Source organism: Piliocolobus tephrosceles, chromosome 21 (assembly GCF_002776525.5).
Source record: "Piliocolobus tephrosceles isolate RC106 chromosome 21, ASM277652v3, whole genome shotgun sequence".
In the NCBI taxonomy this organism is placed as follows: Eukaryota; Metazoa; Chordata; class Mammalia; order Primates; family Cercopithecidae; genus Piliocolobus; species Piliocolobus tephrosceles.
The window spans coordinates 39,808,590-39,824,767 of record NC_045454.1 but is presented as its reverse complement, the minus strand read 5'-3'; the positions used below and the strand labels follow the sequence as shown (position 1 = coordinate 39,824,767).

General features: G+C 49.6%; 1 protein-coding gene across 3 annotated transcripts in view; it reads right to left on the bottom strand.

Annotated features, from left to right (window-relative positions):
* The window catches only part of CACNA1A (calcium voltage-gated channel subunit alpha1 A), a 312,076-nt gene that overhangs the window by 81,398 nt on the left and 214,500 nt on the right, over positions 1–16,178 (bottom strand). For all 3 annotated transcript variants that reach the window (XM_023188767.2, XM_023188768.1, XM_023188769.1), the window contains exons 20-22: positions 7,235–7,698; positions 5,804–5,942; positions 4,072–4,201 (exon numbers count right to left, since the gene is read on the bottom strand). In XM_023188767.2, coding sequence (XP_023044535.1) covers positions 4,072–4,201; positions 5,804–5,942; positions 7,235–7,698 — 733 coding nt within the window. The remainder of the gene's footprint in view (positions 1–4,071; positions 4,202–5,803; positions 5,943–7,234; positions 7,699–16,178) is intronic.

Genomic DNA, 16,178 nt, shown 5'->3' with positions numbered 1-16,178 from the left:
TCTCGCTGTCACCCAGGCTGGAGTGCAGTGGCACAATCTTGGCTCACTGTAACCTCTGCCTCCTGGGTTCAAGCAATTCTTCTGCCTCAGCCTCCCAAGTATCTGGGATTACAAGTGCACGCTACCATGCCCGGCTAATTTTTGTAATTCTAGTAGAGACCAGGTTTTACCATATTGACCAGTCTGGTCTCTAACTCCTGACCTCAGGTGATCTACCTGCCTTGGCCTCCCAAAGTGGTGGGATGACAGGTGTGAGCCACGGCACATGGCCCATTGTGTTTATTTTTATTTATTTATATACATTTTTGAGACAGGGTCTTACTCTGTTGCCAAGGCTGAGTGCAGTGACGCCATCTTGGCTCACTGCAACGTCTGCCTCCTGGGTTCAAGCGACTCTTGTGCCTCAGCCTCCCGAGTAGCTGGGATTACAGTTGTGTGTCACCACACCCGGCTAATTTTTGTATTTTTGGTAGAGATGGGGTTTCACCATGTTGGCCAGGCTGGTTTCAAACTCCTGACATCAGGTGATCCACCTGCCTCGGCCTCCCAAAGGGTCCCTGTGTTTATTGTCTAGTAAACATTCAAGCTGCATTTACTGAGGCCAACCACTTGCAAATTCTATGCTCTGGAAATTCCTTGCTTTTGGTTTATACCCTGGAGGAATTCTTATTTATTGAGACAGGGTCTCGCTCTGTCACCCAGGTTGGAGTGCAGCGGTACGAACACGGATCACTACAGCCTCGACCTTCCAGACCCAAGTGATCCTCCCACCTCAGCCTCCCAAGTGGCTGGGACCACAGGTGCACACCACCATGCTCGGTTAATTTAATTTTTTTTTTTTTTGAGAAGGAGTCTCGCTCTGTCGCCCAGGCTGGAGTGCAGTGGTGTGTTCTCAGCTCACTGCAGGCTCCGCCCCCTGGGTTCACGCCATTTTCCTACCTCAGCCTCCCGAGTAGCTGGGACTACAGGCGCCTGCCGCCTTGCTTGGCTAATTTTTTGTGGGTTTTGTGTTTTTTTTTTTTTTTTTTTTTTTAGTAGAGATGGGGTTTCACCGTGTTAGCCAGGATGGTCTTGATCTCCTGACCTCGTGATCCACCTGCCTCGGCCTTCCAAAGTGCTGCGATTATAGGCGTGAGCCACTGCGCCTGACCAAAAATAAATTTTTTTTTTTTTGGTAGAGGTGGGGGGACGGTGTCTCACTGTGTTGCCCAAGCTGGTCTCGAACTCCTGGCCTCAAGCAATGCTCCCACCTTGGTCTCTCAAAGTGCTGGGATTATAGGCGTGAGCCACTGCATCCGGCCTCCTGGAGAAATTCTTGTCCAGGTGACTCAGGAAACACACTGAGGGGTGTGGCATGGGGACAGTGTTCACACTTAGAAACAACCCAAACATCTGTCAACAGGGTATGGATAACACATCCCATGCCACCCAGTAAATCTGAAAACAGCCTCATAAAGAATGCCCATTGGCCAGGCACGGTGGCTCACGCCTGTAATCCCAGCACTTTGGGAAGCCAAGGAGGGTGGACCACTTAAGGTCAGGAGTTTGAGACTGGCCTGGCCAACATGGTGAAACCCTGTCTCTACTAAAAATACAAAAATTAGCTGGGCATGGTGGCGCACACCTGTAGTCTCAGCTACTCCGGAGGCTGAGGCAGGAGAATCACTTAAACCCGGGAGGCAGAGGTTGCAGTGAGCCAAGATCGCACCACCGTACTATGGCCTGGGTGACAGAGCAAGACTCCATCTCAAAAAAAAAAAAAAAACAACAATGCCCATCAATCCTGCAACAGCAACATATACTCACTTAGTGTGAATACAATGTTGTGTGACAAAGGGAAGCATAGGTGTCTCATTTATTGAATGTTACAGAAGAGCAAACATAAATAGTTTTTAAGAATTGGCCAGTGCGGTCGCTCATGCCGGTAATTCCAGGGCTCTGGAAGTCTGAGGAGGGACGATTACTTGAGGTCAAGAGTTCGAGGCCAGCGTGGCAACATAGCGAGGCCCCGTTTCTACAAGAATTTTCAAAATTAGCTGGGTGTGGTGGTGCATGCCTGTGGTCCTAGCTTCTTGAGGGGCTGAGCTGGGAGGCTCGCTTGAGCCCGGGAGGTTGAGGCTGCAGTGAGCCATGATCATGTTACTGCACCCCAACCTGGGCAACAGAGAGAGACACTGTTTCTTAGAGGAAAAAAAAAAATCTGTGCAGGTGGGAAAAAAGAGAGAGGCTGAGAAACGCTCATTCCAGAAGCTGGGGTCGTGGTTACCTGTAAGGCAGGGTTTCTCAGGCTGGGCTCTGTGGACATTCGGGGAAGGATCGTTCTCTAGAGTGGGGGCCGTCCTGTGCATCGGTGGGTGCTGAGCAGCGTCCCTGGCCTCCACCCACCAGATGCCAGGAGCACCTCCCCTCTCCTGTCGTGACAACCAAAAATGTCTCCAGACAGTGTCCCCAGCAGCTCTAGAGGGAAGGCAGGCAGTGGGGGTGGGGGATCGAGGAGGCACATGCCGCGTGGGGCGTTTTTGTTCTATTTCTTGCCCTGGATGGTGGTTATGTGGTGTGAACGTTATGGGGCCACAGTGTTCTTGTAGAGAAGTTTCGACTGCGAGATGGACGAAGGAGGGGGCCGGGGAGCTGAACGCTCTTTGCAAACACTCCCTGGGGCCTGGTCTGAGCGCTGCCTAGATTCCCTTCAGCCTTGGGAGTTGCCGTGCCCCCTGCATCATCCATGCCTGTGCCCTCCCTGCTGGAGACAATGCCTTCTCCAGCCTCCTCCAGCCAGCAGGGGGTGTGTGGACCCCTCCTGGGACACCCCCTCCCCATGCCTGGCTCCTGGAGGCCTCTGGGGGAAACCAGGCTGCAGGAAGCAACGGAGCTGGCTGTGAGGAGGCTGGGCACTGGCTCTGGCTTCCTTCGGGAGCTGTGTTCTAATTATTTCCTTCCCTCTCCCCCATTGGGTCCCCAGGGGGCCTGCCAGGCCTGGGAAGGAAGGGAAAGTGCATGGTAAGCTGTGGGCGGGCTTGAGGGATGGGGCTTGCCAGCCTTGCCTGGGTCCTAACCTACTTAGCCAGGGCAGCAGAGCCTCAGACCAGCACAAAACACACTTCTTTGGCTCTGGGCTGGGAGGGAGCTGGGGAGGGAAACAGGAGCCACCAGTCCACCCTCTACCAGACCCTGGGGTCAAGCCTCTGCCCGCAGCCCATGGTTGAGGCACGCCCTTGCCTGTGGGTGCCTCTGTTTCCCCATCTCAATCACAAGCATGCACTCATTCCTGCTTGTCAGCACTCAAAGGGGCTATGCACACCCATCCGTGGCATACAGTAGGTGATGAGTAAATGCAGACAGCTGGGGGAAGCAGTGGGAGCTTTGGGGGATGCAGAGTTGGAATTCTGCTGTGTGACCCTGGACAGGTCACTTACCACTCCTTCATTCCCCTGAGCCTCAGTTTTCCCATCTGTCAAGTGGGGATGCCTGGGCAAGGAGCGGGGCGGGGGGGGGGGGGGGGGGGGGGGGTGCATTGTGAGGATTAAACGGGATAGTTCATGCTGAGTTTCTTCCTGGGACTCAGCAAGTGCTCAATTAACAGGGATTGTCAAGAGACCCACCACCTGCAAAGGGGCTTGCTTTCATAAAAATTGAAAGCGTAGGCTCTCTTTCTGAACCAAATAGTTGTTTCTTTCAGAGCTTCGTGTCCAAAGGGAAATGTCTACTGCGGAGGGGACCACCTCTGAGCACCGCCCCTGCGCCAGTAACCCCCCTATTCAATGTAGAGAGCGTGCAACATCCATACCCTGTTAGCCTCACCCCTCCATTAAAGAATCCAGCAATTTTTAGCCCCAGCCACTCTGGGCCACCTCCTCCCCACCAGGCTCACACAGCCACTGCCTCAAGGAGTGTCTTGCTTCCAAGAACATCCCCAAGGAATCAGAGCTTCCCCTCTCAACCAACAGCCATAAGGGCTATGCCTAGGGGTGCCCCCAACATCCCACCCTACCTATAGCATTTTGGATGCAGGAGAAAGTGGCCTGAGGCAGAGGAGCCAGGCTAGGAAGGGGCGTGCTCTGTGGGACTCACGTTGTTCCGAGGTGCGTTGGGCTGCACAGGGTCCTCGGCGGCCAGGGCGATGCTGCTCATGGCAATGACCATGAGGATGCACATCTCAAAGTAGCGCAGGTTCAGGATGTAATGGCACAGGCGGCGAAGGCTGTTGGAGACAGATGGGCGTGCAGAGGTCCACTCAGACCACAGGCTCGCAAACCCTTTTCTTCCATAATCTCATGTTACCTACCACTACCTGAGATCTCCAACCTCCAAGGCCTCATATACAACAAATTATTAAGCTCCTCCAGGTGGGAGCCCTCTCTGGGTCCTGGAACCCCAAGAAGGCAGAGGGGACCTTGGTGAGAGAAGACATTCACATGCCCTGTTTAGCAAAGTTCCTATCACTCCCAAACGACCCTCTTGAAATATCTTGATCCCCAAGCTAGGTTGAAGAAACACAGTCCTTAATTCTGTAGGAGATAAAAAGCCTTTTCAATATTAAATGTCCCAGGGTCAAACAATATTGTGACTCTATGGGTTAAGTAGGTTTCTTTCTTTTTTAAAAATCAGCTGTGTGACCTTGGGCAAGTTGCTTGTCCCCTCTGTGCCTTGGTGCCCTCATCTGTAAAATGGCCATAATACTAATGCTTACTTCACAAAATCGTGAGACCCGAGAGTTAATTTATACCTGGCTCATGATAGGGGCTCCAAAAAGTTAGTTGTTGAAATTATGAACTGCAGGCCTTATCAGAGCCTTGAAGGTACCAATGGGATGTGCCAGTTAACCTCTTAATAAGGGGAGCCAATAACAAATAGTCCATAAGGTTGTATGAATGGCAGCAGAGCTGAGTGATTAAGAACAAGGAGGCTAGAGCCAGTGTCTGGGCTCAAACTCCAGCTCTCCCACTGGCTTGCTGTGTGACCTTGGGCAGGTGAATTCATGTCTCTGGACCTCAGTTTTTCATCTGTCAAATGGAGCTAAGCATAGTAACAACCTCAGGGAAATTTAAAAAAAATTTTAAGGCACTCAGAACAGTGCCTGGCACTGAGTAAATACCACATAAGTGTTTCCTTAGTAAAATCGATAAGTCAATGAAATAAAAAAGTATTTTAAAAGTACTTTTATTTATTACTACTCAGAGTGAGTTGCCAAGAGGCAGATTACAGAAAGCAGTTTCCTCCCATCTTATCTGACATGACCTTTCATTGTCAAGAAGCATTTTGAGGGGTCAGGCTTTCAAGAAACAGCCTTGGGAGACATTCAGTTCTGAAACAACCTCCAAGCCACCACGACACTCACGGGATAAATTTCTCCCCTAAATAATCTATCTGTTTCAAAGATGCCCAAGACAGAAGGCCATGGAACTCAGAGACTGTCCACCCAGAATCTAAACCCTTACAGAGTCTAGGTTAGGAACAGAGTTCGGGTCCTAAGGCTGCCATGTGCAGTTGTTCAGGCTGTGTACTGCACAAGGCAGCCATTTCTAAGGGGGTGCCTCTTACCTCACAGACAGCATAGATCTGGATATTTATGACAATGATTTTCTAGTGGAGGGCAGGAAGGGGGTCTCTTCCAACAAAGTCAGTATATTGTGACAAATCATCTTAACGTGACTTAAGGAAGGAGCATCCGTTTTCAGTTTGTTCAGAGGTACCCGTGGATTCATGGTTGTCAACACTCACTCACTGCCCTCTATCTGGCCTGACTTCCGCTACCCTGGTGGGAGCCCCAGGCCCCCCTGCCCTTGCTGGGGGCCATACTCACGGGTTGGTCGTGGACAGGATGAACATGGAGCTATAGGGAGGCATTGGCTTAGGGCCGTCTTCCCCACGGTCGTCTTCCTCCTCCTCCTTCTTCTCGTCCTCTTTTTTTGGCAGTGGGTCTGGGTTGGCGTTTTTGTTCACTGTTGGGACAAGAACCAACACAGGGCTCCCTCCACAATTTCCCACAAGTCTCTGGGAACTCCTGTGTACTCCCAGGGCAGGCAAGAAGCGGCTGACATTTATGAAGTGCCTGCTGTATATACCAGGCATCCTATGACATCACTGAACCCTTGTATGGCCCTGAGGTTGATATATTCTGATCCCCCATTTACAGATGAGGAAATTGAGGCACAGAGAAGTAAAGTGACTTGTCTAAGGTCACACAGCAGGAAGTGGCAGAGCTGGCATTTGGAACCCAGGAGGCCTGGCCCCCGAGAGCCTGCTCTCAACCACTCCATAGCCTTGAGTGTGGTGGGGCCCTCACGGGACATTCACACAGACCTGCCCCTATCCTTGTTGGACCTTCACGTCCTCACTTGCAGGTAGGTAGGGACAGTGCCAAGAGACCCATTGAACAGATGGAAATACTGAGACCTCCCATAAACTGCACGGCGTGCCCCCATTAGCACCCCTCTCAACTCGGGGGGAGGAGCTATCAGCCTCTGGAGCTTCCATTCTGCAGCCCAGCCAGATTATGTGCCCACGGGCAGGCTGAGCCTCTCTGAGCCTCAGTCCCTACATCTATAAAATGGGCACAGTGACAAGATCTTAGGATCTTAGGTCTCAGGACCATGGAAAGCCTTTATCCAGCAGACCCATGAAAATTTCTCACACAGAACTAACACTAGAGGCACTTAAGACATCATCCACTCAGCAGTTCACCATTTTTTCTTTTCCTTTTTTTTTTAAGACGGAGGCTCGCTTTGTCACCCAGGCTGCAGCGCAGTGGTGCCCTCTTGGCTCACTTTACCTTGGTCTCCTGAAGTGCTGATTACAGGCATGAGCCAGTACATCTGGCCCCTTTTTTAATGTGGCGACTAGAAAGTTGAAACTGACATTTGCATGTGGCCTGTGTTACATTTCTTTTGGACAGTGCTGGGCTGAGAGAATCAATCATCTGATACCCTCAAGCTTCCCTCAGAGGACCCTACTGCTCCTCAAATGGGGTGGCTTCCTGGCTCCCCTAGAGAAGGAAGGACATAGGAGGTATTGCTAACCTGATCGAACACGTCCCCGTGCCAGGCACTGTGCACAAATTATCTCACTGAATGTTCCACAGCCCTGCAGGGTAGGAAACTACGTCTATGCCCATTTTCCAGGGAGGAAACTGAGGCCAGAGAGATGGGGTCACAGTCCAGGGTCACTCAGCAGAGCCTCTGGCTCCAGGGGTGCCGGGTCCCCTGCCCAGCGATGTGAGGGTGGAGGGTCTCACCTTGCACAACAGTGTGGTTGAGTGGGGGTGGGCAGGCCGGGGGGATGTCCACCGTGGTGTGGTCCGGTTTCCTGGCAGTCTTAGCTGAATTGGTCTGGGTGCCGCTGGGGTTGGTGACGATAAGGCTGTTCTCAGGGGTCTTGGGAGGGCCGGGATTGGATGGGTTCCCCGGGTTGTTGGGCATCCGGCGGCTGGCGGCGTTCTGGGGGTTGGTGGCCATGGCAGGGATGGCTGGCGTCGGGCCGGGATCGGTACTGTTTCCCATCTTAGCTGGGCTCTGGGGCAGGCCGGCGTGGCCGAGGCTGTCGTGGGGACCAGCCGACTCCGCGGTGGCCAGTTTGTTGTTCTTCATGTTGTCAATGTCCTCTGCCAGGGGTGGGTCTTGGCGGCCCAGGTCCTGCTGGATTGGCCGGGTGGTTGACAGGTTGGGGCCTGACACAGGGACCCCAGAGCCCTGGTTCTCTCTGAGGAAGGCAAGTGAATGAAAAAGAACGAACAACTGAGTTAGGATAAAAGGTAACAGTTCAGGATCCTAGCCAAGATTCCATTTTTCAAGAGTACAACTTGGGCTGGGCGCAGTGGCTCACGCCTATAATCCCAGCACTTTGAGAAGCCGAGGCAGGAGGATTGCTTAAGGCCGGGAGTTCAAGACCAGCTTGGCCAACATAGTGAGACCCCATTTCTACAAAAAATGTATAAACTGACAGGCATGGTGGTGTGTGCCTGTAGTTCTAGCTACTTGGGAGGCTGAAGTGGGAGCACTGCTTGAGCCTGGGAGGTTGAGGCTGCAGAGAGCTGTGATCGTCCCACTGCACTCCAGCCTGGGTGACAGAGTGAGACCCTGTCATCCAAAAAAAAAACAAACAAACAAACAAACAAAAAACAAAAAAAAGAAAAGGAAAGGGTACAATTTGGTCATGGAGAAGTTGTGTCCCAGATCCCTATAGCGCCTGGAATTGAGAGGGGGCTGTTCAATTCTTGGTCAGAGGTCAAGACCTTCACATGCCTACTGACAGGTTTCCACAACTCCCCATCATCTTAATTCTTTTCCTTCTTTCTTTCTTTTTTCTTTTTTCCAAGATGGCATCTTGCTCTGTCATACAGCGGCATGATCTCGGCTCACTACAACCCCTGGCTCCCGGGTTCAAGCGATTCTCTTGCCTCAGCCTCCCGAGTAGCTGGGATTACAGGTACCCACCACCACGACTGGCTGATTTTTTGTATTTCAGTAGCGACGGGGTTTCACCATTTTGGCCAGGCTGGTCTCGAATTCTTGACCTTAAGTGATCTACCCACCTCAGCCTCCCAAAGTGCTGAGATTACAGGTGTGAACCACCACACCTAGTCTCTCTCTCTTTTTTTTTTTCAGACAGGGTCTCACTCTGTTGTCCAGGCTGGAGTGCAGTGGCAGGATCATAGCTTACTGTAGCCTTGAACTTCTGGGCTCCAGTGATCCTCCCATCTCAGCCTCCGGGTAGCTGAGGCTACAGGCTCACGCCAACACGCCTGGCTAATTTTTAAATTTTTGTGTAGAGACTGGCATCTCACTATGTTGCCCAGGCTGGTCTCAAACTCCTGGGTTCAAGTGATTCTTCCTCCTCGGCCTCCTAAAATGTTGGGATTACAGGCGTAAACCACAATGCCCAGCTTGTTTTTTTTTTGTTTTTTTTTTTGAGACGGAGTCTCACTCTGTGGCCCAGGCTGGAGTGCAGTGGCCGAATCTCAGCTCACTGCAAGCTCCGCCTCCCGGGTTTATGCCATTCTCCTGCCTCAGCCTCCCGAGTAGCTGGGACTACAGGTGCCGCCAACTTGCCCGGCTAGTTTTTTGTATTTTTTAGTAGAGACGGGGTTTCACTGGGTTAACCAGGAAGGTCTCGATCTCCTGACCTCTTGATCCGCCCGTCTCGGCCTCCCAAAGTGCTGGGATTACAGGCTTGAGCCACCGCGCCTGGCCGCCCAGCTTGTTTTTAACTTTCTTATTCATAGCTGAATTTTCACTGCCTAGTACAGGGCCTCTCACACAGTCAATCCTGGGTAACTTACTGTCAAATGATAAGCGAATAAATGAATACCCCCATTTTTTTTTTCTTTTTTTTTTTAAGTGAGACACAGTCTCACTCTGTTGCCCAGGCTGGAGTGCAGTGGCGGGATCTCGGCTCACTGAAACCTCTGCCTCCTGGATTCAAGTGATCTTCATGCTTCGGCCTCCCGAATAGCTGGGATTACCAGCGTGCACCACCATGCCCAGCTAGTTTTTCTATTTTCAGTAGAGACAGGGCTTTGCCATGTTGCCCAGGCTGCTTGAACTCCTGGCCTCAAGTGATTCACCCACCTCGGCCTCCCAAAGTGCTGGGATGACAGGAGTGAGTCACTGCACCTGGCTAGAATGTCCCCATTATCTAGATGAGGATACTGAGGCTCCAGGAGAGATCCCACAGCCTCAGACCTCCCATCAACCCTTGCGTCTCCAAGCCACGGACACCTGGGCCCTGCCTCCTGCCATCTGCAGGTTGACAAAGACTCACTTAGTAGCCCATCTGATGCATTCCGGACTATAGACCCCCTGGAAAACACAGCTCTGGTTTCCCACACATCTACCTAGAAATAATAAATAAATAAATAATAAATCAAAGGCTGGCTTTCCCCAGAGGGCTTCCCACTGGCGAAGCTACCAGCACCATTCTCCTCATTTTATTTTTGCATTTGAACGTGCAAAAACCCAGGGTGTTTTTAGTAAGTGGAAGAGAGACAAGCTAATTTATTTTCAGACCAAAGTAGGTAAGTGGGATGCTTCTATTATTACTTCCCGGAAGGAGAAACCGAGGCAGTTTCACTGTTTCTCTGAGACCGCACAGGGGAAATGGGCAGGTCCAAGCAACTTTCTGCCTTCTCAGTTTCGTGAGTGGGTCATACAGTGACATTTCAGAAGACAGGCTGAACCTGGGTTCGAATCTCGGCAATGCCTTTTTAAAAAAATTTTTTTTGAGACCGGGTCTCACCCTGTCACCCAGGTTGTAGCGCACTGGTGCGATCTCAGCTCACTGCAACCTCCACCTCCCAGGCTCAGGCAATCCTCCCACCTCAGCCTCCCGAGTAGCTGGGACAATAGGTGCATGCCACCATGCCTAGCTAACTGTTTAATTCTTCTTTTCGTAGAGATGAGGTCTCACTATATTTCCCAGGCTGGTCTCAAACTCCTGGGCTCAAGTGATCCTTTTGCCTCAGTCTCTCAAAATGCTGGGATTATAGGCATAAGTCACTACACCCAGGGAAATCTCGGCAACATCACTAGCTGTGTGACCCTGTGTGGTTTGCTTAACCTCTCTGAGCCTTAGTTCCCACGTTTTAAAATTTGGGACAACAGGAGTAGAACCTTCTCCATATTCCGGAGACTGAAGCAATGATCCTGGACCTTCTTTTTTTTTTTTTTTTTTTTGAGATGGAGTCTCACTCTGTCGTCCAGGCTGGAGTGCAGTGGCGCTATCTCGGCTCACTGCAAGCTCCGCCTCCCGGGTTCACACCATTCTCCTCAGCCTCCCACAGGTGCCGGTCACCACGTCCGGCTAATTTTTTGTATTTTTAGTAGAGACGGGGTTTCACCGTATTAGCCAGGATGGTCTCGATCTCCTGACCTCGTGATCCGCCCGCCTTGGCCTCCCCAAGTGCTGGGATTACAGGCGTGAGCCACCACGCCCGGCCGATCCTGGACCTTCTTTACCACATCATCTCCAGTGAGTTACTTAGCCTCAGTTCCTGATCCATAACATGGGGGCCGTAACCTCATTGAGTCTGGCTCTGAGAACTAAGTATGTTAATGAGCTGAGAGTCACCGAGGATTATTCTCAGGCCTTGAAACCTAATGGGATTTGTCTTGCTGGATTTAGCACTTGCTTAGGACTGGTGACCTCTTTATCCCTTCCAATTTCTCCCTTTTACAATAGGAACGTCTGTCCTATGCCTGTCCCGCTGTTTTATTTTGGAAACATACAAAGATCACTTGTTTTGTAGTTTCTATTATATCTATATAACATATATTATATATATTTATCTTATTTTTTTGAGATGGAGTCTTGCTGTGTCACCCAGGCTGAAGTATAATGTGCGATCTCGGTGATCTCGGCTCACTGCAACCTCTGCCTTCCAGGTTCTAGTGATTCTCTTGCCTCAGCCTCCAGAGTAGCTGGGACTACAGGCGTGTGCCACCACACCCAGCTAATTTTTTTTTTTTTTCTGTATTTTTAGTAAAGACAAGATTTTGCTATGTTGGCCGGGCTGAAACTCCTGGCTTCAAGAGATCTGCTGGCCTTGGCCTCCCAAAGTGCTAGGATTACAGGCGTGAGCCACCGTACCTGGCCTAAATGAGGTAAATTCTAAACCAATATTTCCTCAACATCTTGGACAGTGCACAAAGAAATTCCTAGTTCTAAACTGCTTGTGATGCTTTTTGAGAAGTTGTGTATCACGTGAAAACCTGGCTGAGAGTATTTTCTCATCATCTGTAATGTGTGTGTGTGTGTGTGTGTGTGTGTGTGTGTATAATAATAATAATATATTTTTAAGAGACAGGGTCTTGCTCTGTTGCCCAGGCTGAAGTGCAGTGGTGTGAACATAGCTCACTGCAAGCTTTAAATCCTGGGCTCAAGCGATCCTCCCACCCCAGGTAGCTGGGATTGCAGGCACACACTGCTGTGCCTGGTTACTTTTATTAATTTTTATAAAGAGAGGGTCTCACTATGTTATTCAGGCTGGTATTGAACCCCTGGGGCTCAAGTGATCCACTTGCCTCGGCCTCCCAAAGTGCTGGGATTACAGGTGTGAGCCACCACGCCTGGCCCTGTATATATATATATATATATATACACATTTAAGAGAGAGATATCCCTACCATAAAGCAGGCCCAGTTAAGTTATAATTTCAAAGAGAACCTAAATCCTTTGGCCACCAGCTCAAGAGGCCATGGAGAAACTCGTGGGGGCATTTTCTTAGAGGAATAGCATCTACCAAGAGCGGATGGAAAAGGGTCTGCCAATGTTTGTCTTGTTTTTGCTTCCTCATAGAGTTTCTGTGGGTTGTTTGTTGGGAAATTTTAACAAGCTCAGCCTGCAGAGGCCTAATATCAATTTCCAGGAGGTTTCATTTCCAAAGTGTCTCCAAGGAGAACTCAAAAGGGGCAGAAAACTTTGAAACTGGGCCCCTTCCCCCTTCCCCCTTCCGCCTGGGGATCTGGCATCCTCTGCCTGGAATAGGCGGCCAGTTGTATAACACCTGCTCTGCACGGCATTCTTGTGCCAGCTGATCACTTTGGCATCCTTCTGCGGAGGACTGCGGACACCTTGCCTGGGGCACACTCAGACCCCGAGATCAGATTATGTGGGGGTAATAATAACAGCAGTCCCTGTTTATTGCTCACCTCTTTGTGTCCCCATCCCCCTGTCCTAAGGACCTCATGTATTAACTCATTTCATCCCTGCAACCACCAGCATCTGAGATGGGTATAGTGATTGGCCCCATTTCAGAGGAAGAGACTGAGGTTCAGAGAGGCAAAGTCATTTGCCCAGTGTTACCCAGCTGGAAAACAGCTGAGCTGGGCTCTCTGGTGTTCAATGCTTTAATCGGGCAGCTTGGTACTGTGGCTCACGCCTGTAATCCTAGCACTTCGGGAGGCTGAGGAAGGAAGATTGCTTGAGCCCAGGAGTTTGAGATCAGTCTGGGCAACATAGTGAGATCCCATCTCTAAAAAAAAAAAAAAAAAAAAAAAATTAGCTGGGCGTGGTTGCATGAGGCTGCAGTTCCAGCTACTTGGGAGGCTGAGGTGGGAAGACCAATTGAGTCCAGGAGTTCGAGGCTACGGTGAACTACGATTGTGCCACTGCACTCCAGCCTGGGTAACAGAGCAAGACTCTGTTTCTAAACAAACAAACAAACAAACAAACAAAAAACTAGGGCCCATTGGGGGTGCCGTAAGAATTAGAGTGCTAAAGAATTAACCACTCCCCTGCTCCCATGCAGGATAAACTGTGGAGGTCAAAAGTCCAGCATCTCTCTTCCTGTTCCTTTTGGGGAGTGGGTTGTCATGGTGACAGATGCAGGTGGAATAGGATGAGAACAGCAGAGATAAGAATTCTAGAGTGGAGCAGGTCTTGGCAAAAGTTCCCTTTGCACCCAGACAGGCCTGGGAGGAGGCACTGCCTGGCTTCAAGGGAGAGGCAAATGCTGTGTCCTCCACAGATTTTTACTGAGAGTCTGGGAAAGTTCCACCCTCATTTTGTTCACCCTGCAGGGCCACTGGGCTCGGCCACCTGGTATGGAGGATCTGGGGCCAGCAGCCATTGAATTATATGAAATAGAATGTGCGTCAGTCCACTTTTCACTGGAGTGGGCCACTGAAAGACAGATGAAGGTAGGAATGAGGAGAAGACAAAGTGAATAAAAAGGAAAAAAAATATGATCGGCCTGGCAAAGTAGCTCACTCCTGTAATCCCAGCACTTTGGGAGGCTGAGGTGGAAGGATCACTTGAACCCAGGAGTTGGAGACCAGCCTTGGCAACATGGCAAAACCCTGTGTCTACAAAAAATACAAAAGATTAGCCAGGCATGGTCATGCATGCCTGTAGTTCCCAACTACACGGGAGGCTGAGGTGGGAGAATCACCTGAGTCCAGGAAGTCGAGGCTGCAGTGAGCCGTGATTGCACCACTGTACTCCGGGACTTGGGTGACAAAGCGAGACTATATCTCAAAAAAAAAAAAAAAAAAAAAAAATCAGTATGCGGCCGGGCACGGTGGCTCACGCCTGTAATCCCAGCACTTTGGGAGACAGAAGCGGGTGGATCACGAGGTCAGGAGATGGAGACCATCCTGGCTAACACAGTGAAACCCAGTCTCTACTAAAAAATACAAAAAAAAAAAAAAATTAGCCAGGCGTGGTGGCGGGTGTCTGTAGTCCCAGCTACTCGGGAGGCTGAGGCAGGAGAATGGAGTGAACCTGGGAGGCAGAACTTGCAGTGAGCAGAGATCGTGCCACTGCACTCCAGCCTGGGTGACAGAGCGAGACTCTCAAAAAAAAAAAAAAAAAATTATCAATATGCTGAAGAATGAAAAACACAGGGTACGTTTGCAAAAAGCCTCAAGGAATGGCTGAAGAAGAGGAAACATGCACAAGGCAGACCTTGGAAGGCCACTGGCTTTGCCACAACAGAGAACTAAAATGTCTTTTTATGATTTTATATTCTCAAAGAAGGTTTTATCTTTGCCACTTTTTTTTAAAGCAGATGAATGACTGATCTTGGATTTTTTTTTTTTTTTTCCTCTTAAAGTGCATGAATCTTCATGAAGTTTTATTTCCAAAGAGTCTTAGAACCTCTTTATCAGCCAAATGAATAATGCCTCTCCTGGCCAGGTTGTTTGACGTTGTCTATTCATAATGGAGTTAGCAGTGCTCTCCTGGTTCAGAATGGGGGTCTGGCCAGCTGAGGTTCTGCGGGTGAAAGTGGGGAGATATTTTCTTCCTTTGAAGAAGAGAAGGAGCAGGAACCATCTGTGGGATTTGGGCAAGCTGGGTCCTTATTTTTTTTATGTTTATTGATGAGAGTATTAATAACAGTATTAGCTGACACTTATTGAGTGCTTACTACTACTGCTAAAAATAGCATTCACTGAGTACTTAATAACATTCATATTAATAGCTAACGTGGTCAGGCACAGTATCTCATGCCTGTAAATCCAGCACTTTTGGAGGCCAAAGTGGGAGAATTTCTTGAGGCCAGGAGTTTGACACCAGCCAGGGCAATGTAGTGAGACCCCAAAATTCTACAAAACAATTGCTAACATTTATTGAGCTCTTGTTATAAGCCAGGACCTACTCAAAGCATTTTACATGTACTAACTCAGTTAAATCTTGTACCCAGAGTAGGAGGTAGCTACTATTCTTATCCCCATTTTATAGATGAGGAAATGGAGGCCCATAGAGGAGGAGTGAAATTCTGAAAGTCACACAGCCTGGAAGTGATAGGGCAGGAATGTGACTGCCTGCCCCAAAGTCCTTGCCTTTCACAACTAGGCTTTGTTGCTTTTGTAATCTCCAATGTCTACTGTTGTCTTTTTTTTTTTTTGAGACGGAGTCTCGCTTTGTCACCCAGGCTGGAGTGCAGTGGCGCGATCTCGGCTCACTGCAAGCTCCGCCTCCCGGGTTCACGCCATTTTCCTGCCTCAGCCTCCCATATAGCTGGGACTACAGGCGCCCGCCAGCACACCTGGCTAATTTTTTGTATTTTTAGTAGAGACAGGGTTTCACCGTATTAGCCAGGATGGTCTCGATCTCCTGACCTCGTGATCCGCCTGCCTCGGCCTCCCAAAGTGCTGGGATTACAGGCGTGAGCCACCGCACCCGGCCTTACTATTGTCTTTCAAAAACTCTTCCTGGCATATTGTTAGGGAGAGACATTCTGTCCCTGTCACTCTGCCTCCTTCAATAATACTGGATCTGTTAATAAGGCTGATAATAATAGTAATATTCGTAACAATAGCAAGAGTAATTAATAATCAGTGGTCTTTCTTTTTTTTTCAGAAATGAGGTCTTGCTCATCTCTAAAATGAGCAATGCCACTGCAATCCAACCTGGGCAACAGAGCAAGACCCTGACTCACAAAACAACAACAACAACAAAAAAAAACCCCTAAATAAACCAACAAACTAAAGGCACAGATAATTACAAGCAAGATTTTTCACCTGTGTGAGGAGCATTAGAAAGTCATGAAGAGGAAAGGATAATTCTTTTCCGTATGAGACTGTCCTGTACATGGTAGGGTATTTAATATACCAGCCTCCCATTCTCTAAATGCCCAGGTTGGTCTCGAACTCCTGGGCTCAAGCAATCCTTTGCTTTAGCCTCCTGAGTAGCTGGGATTACAGGTGCACACTACCATACCTGGCTTTTTTTTTTTTTTT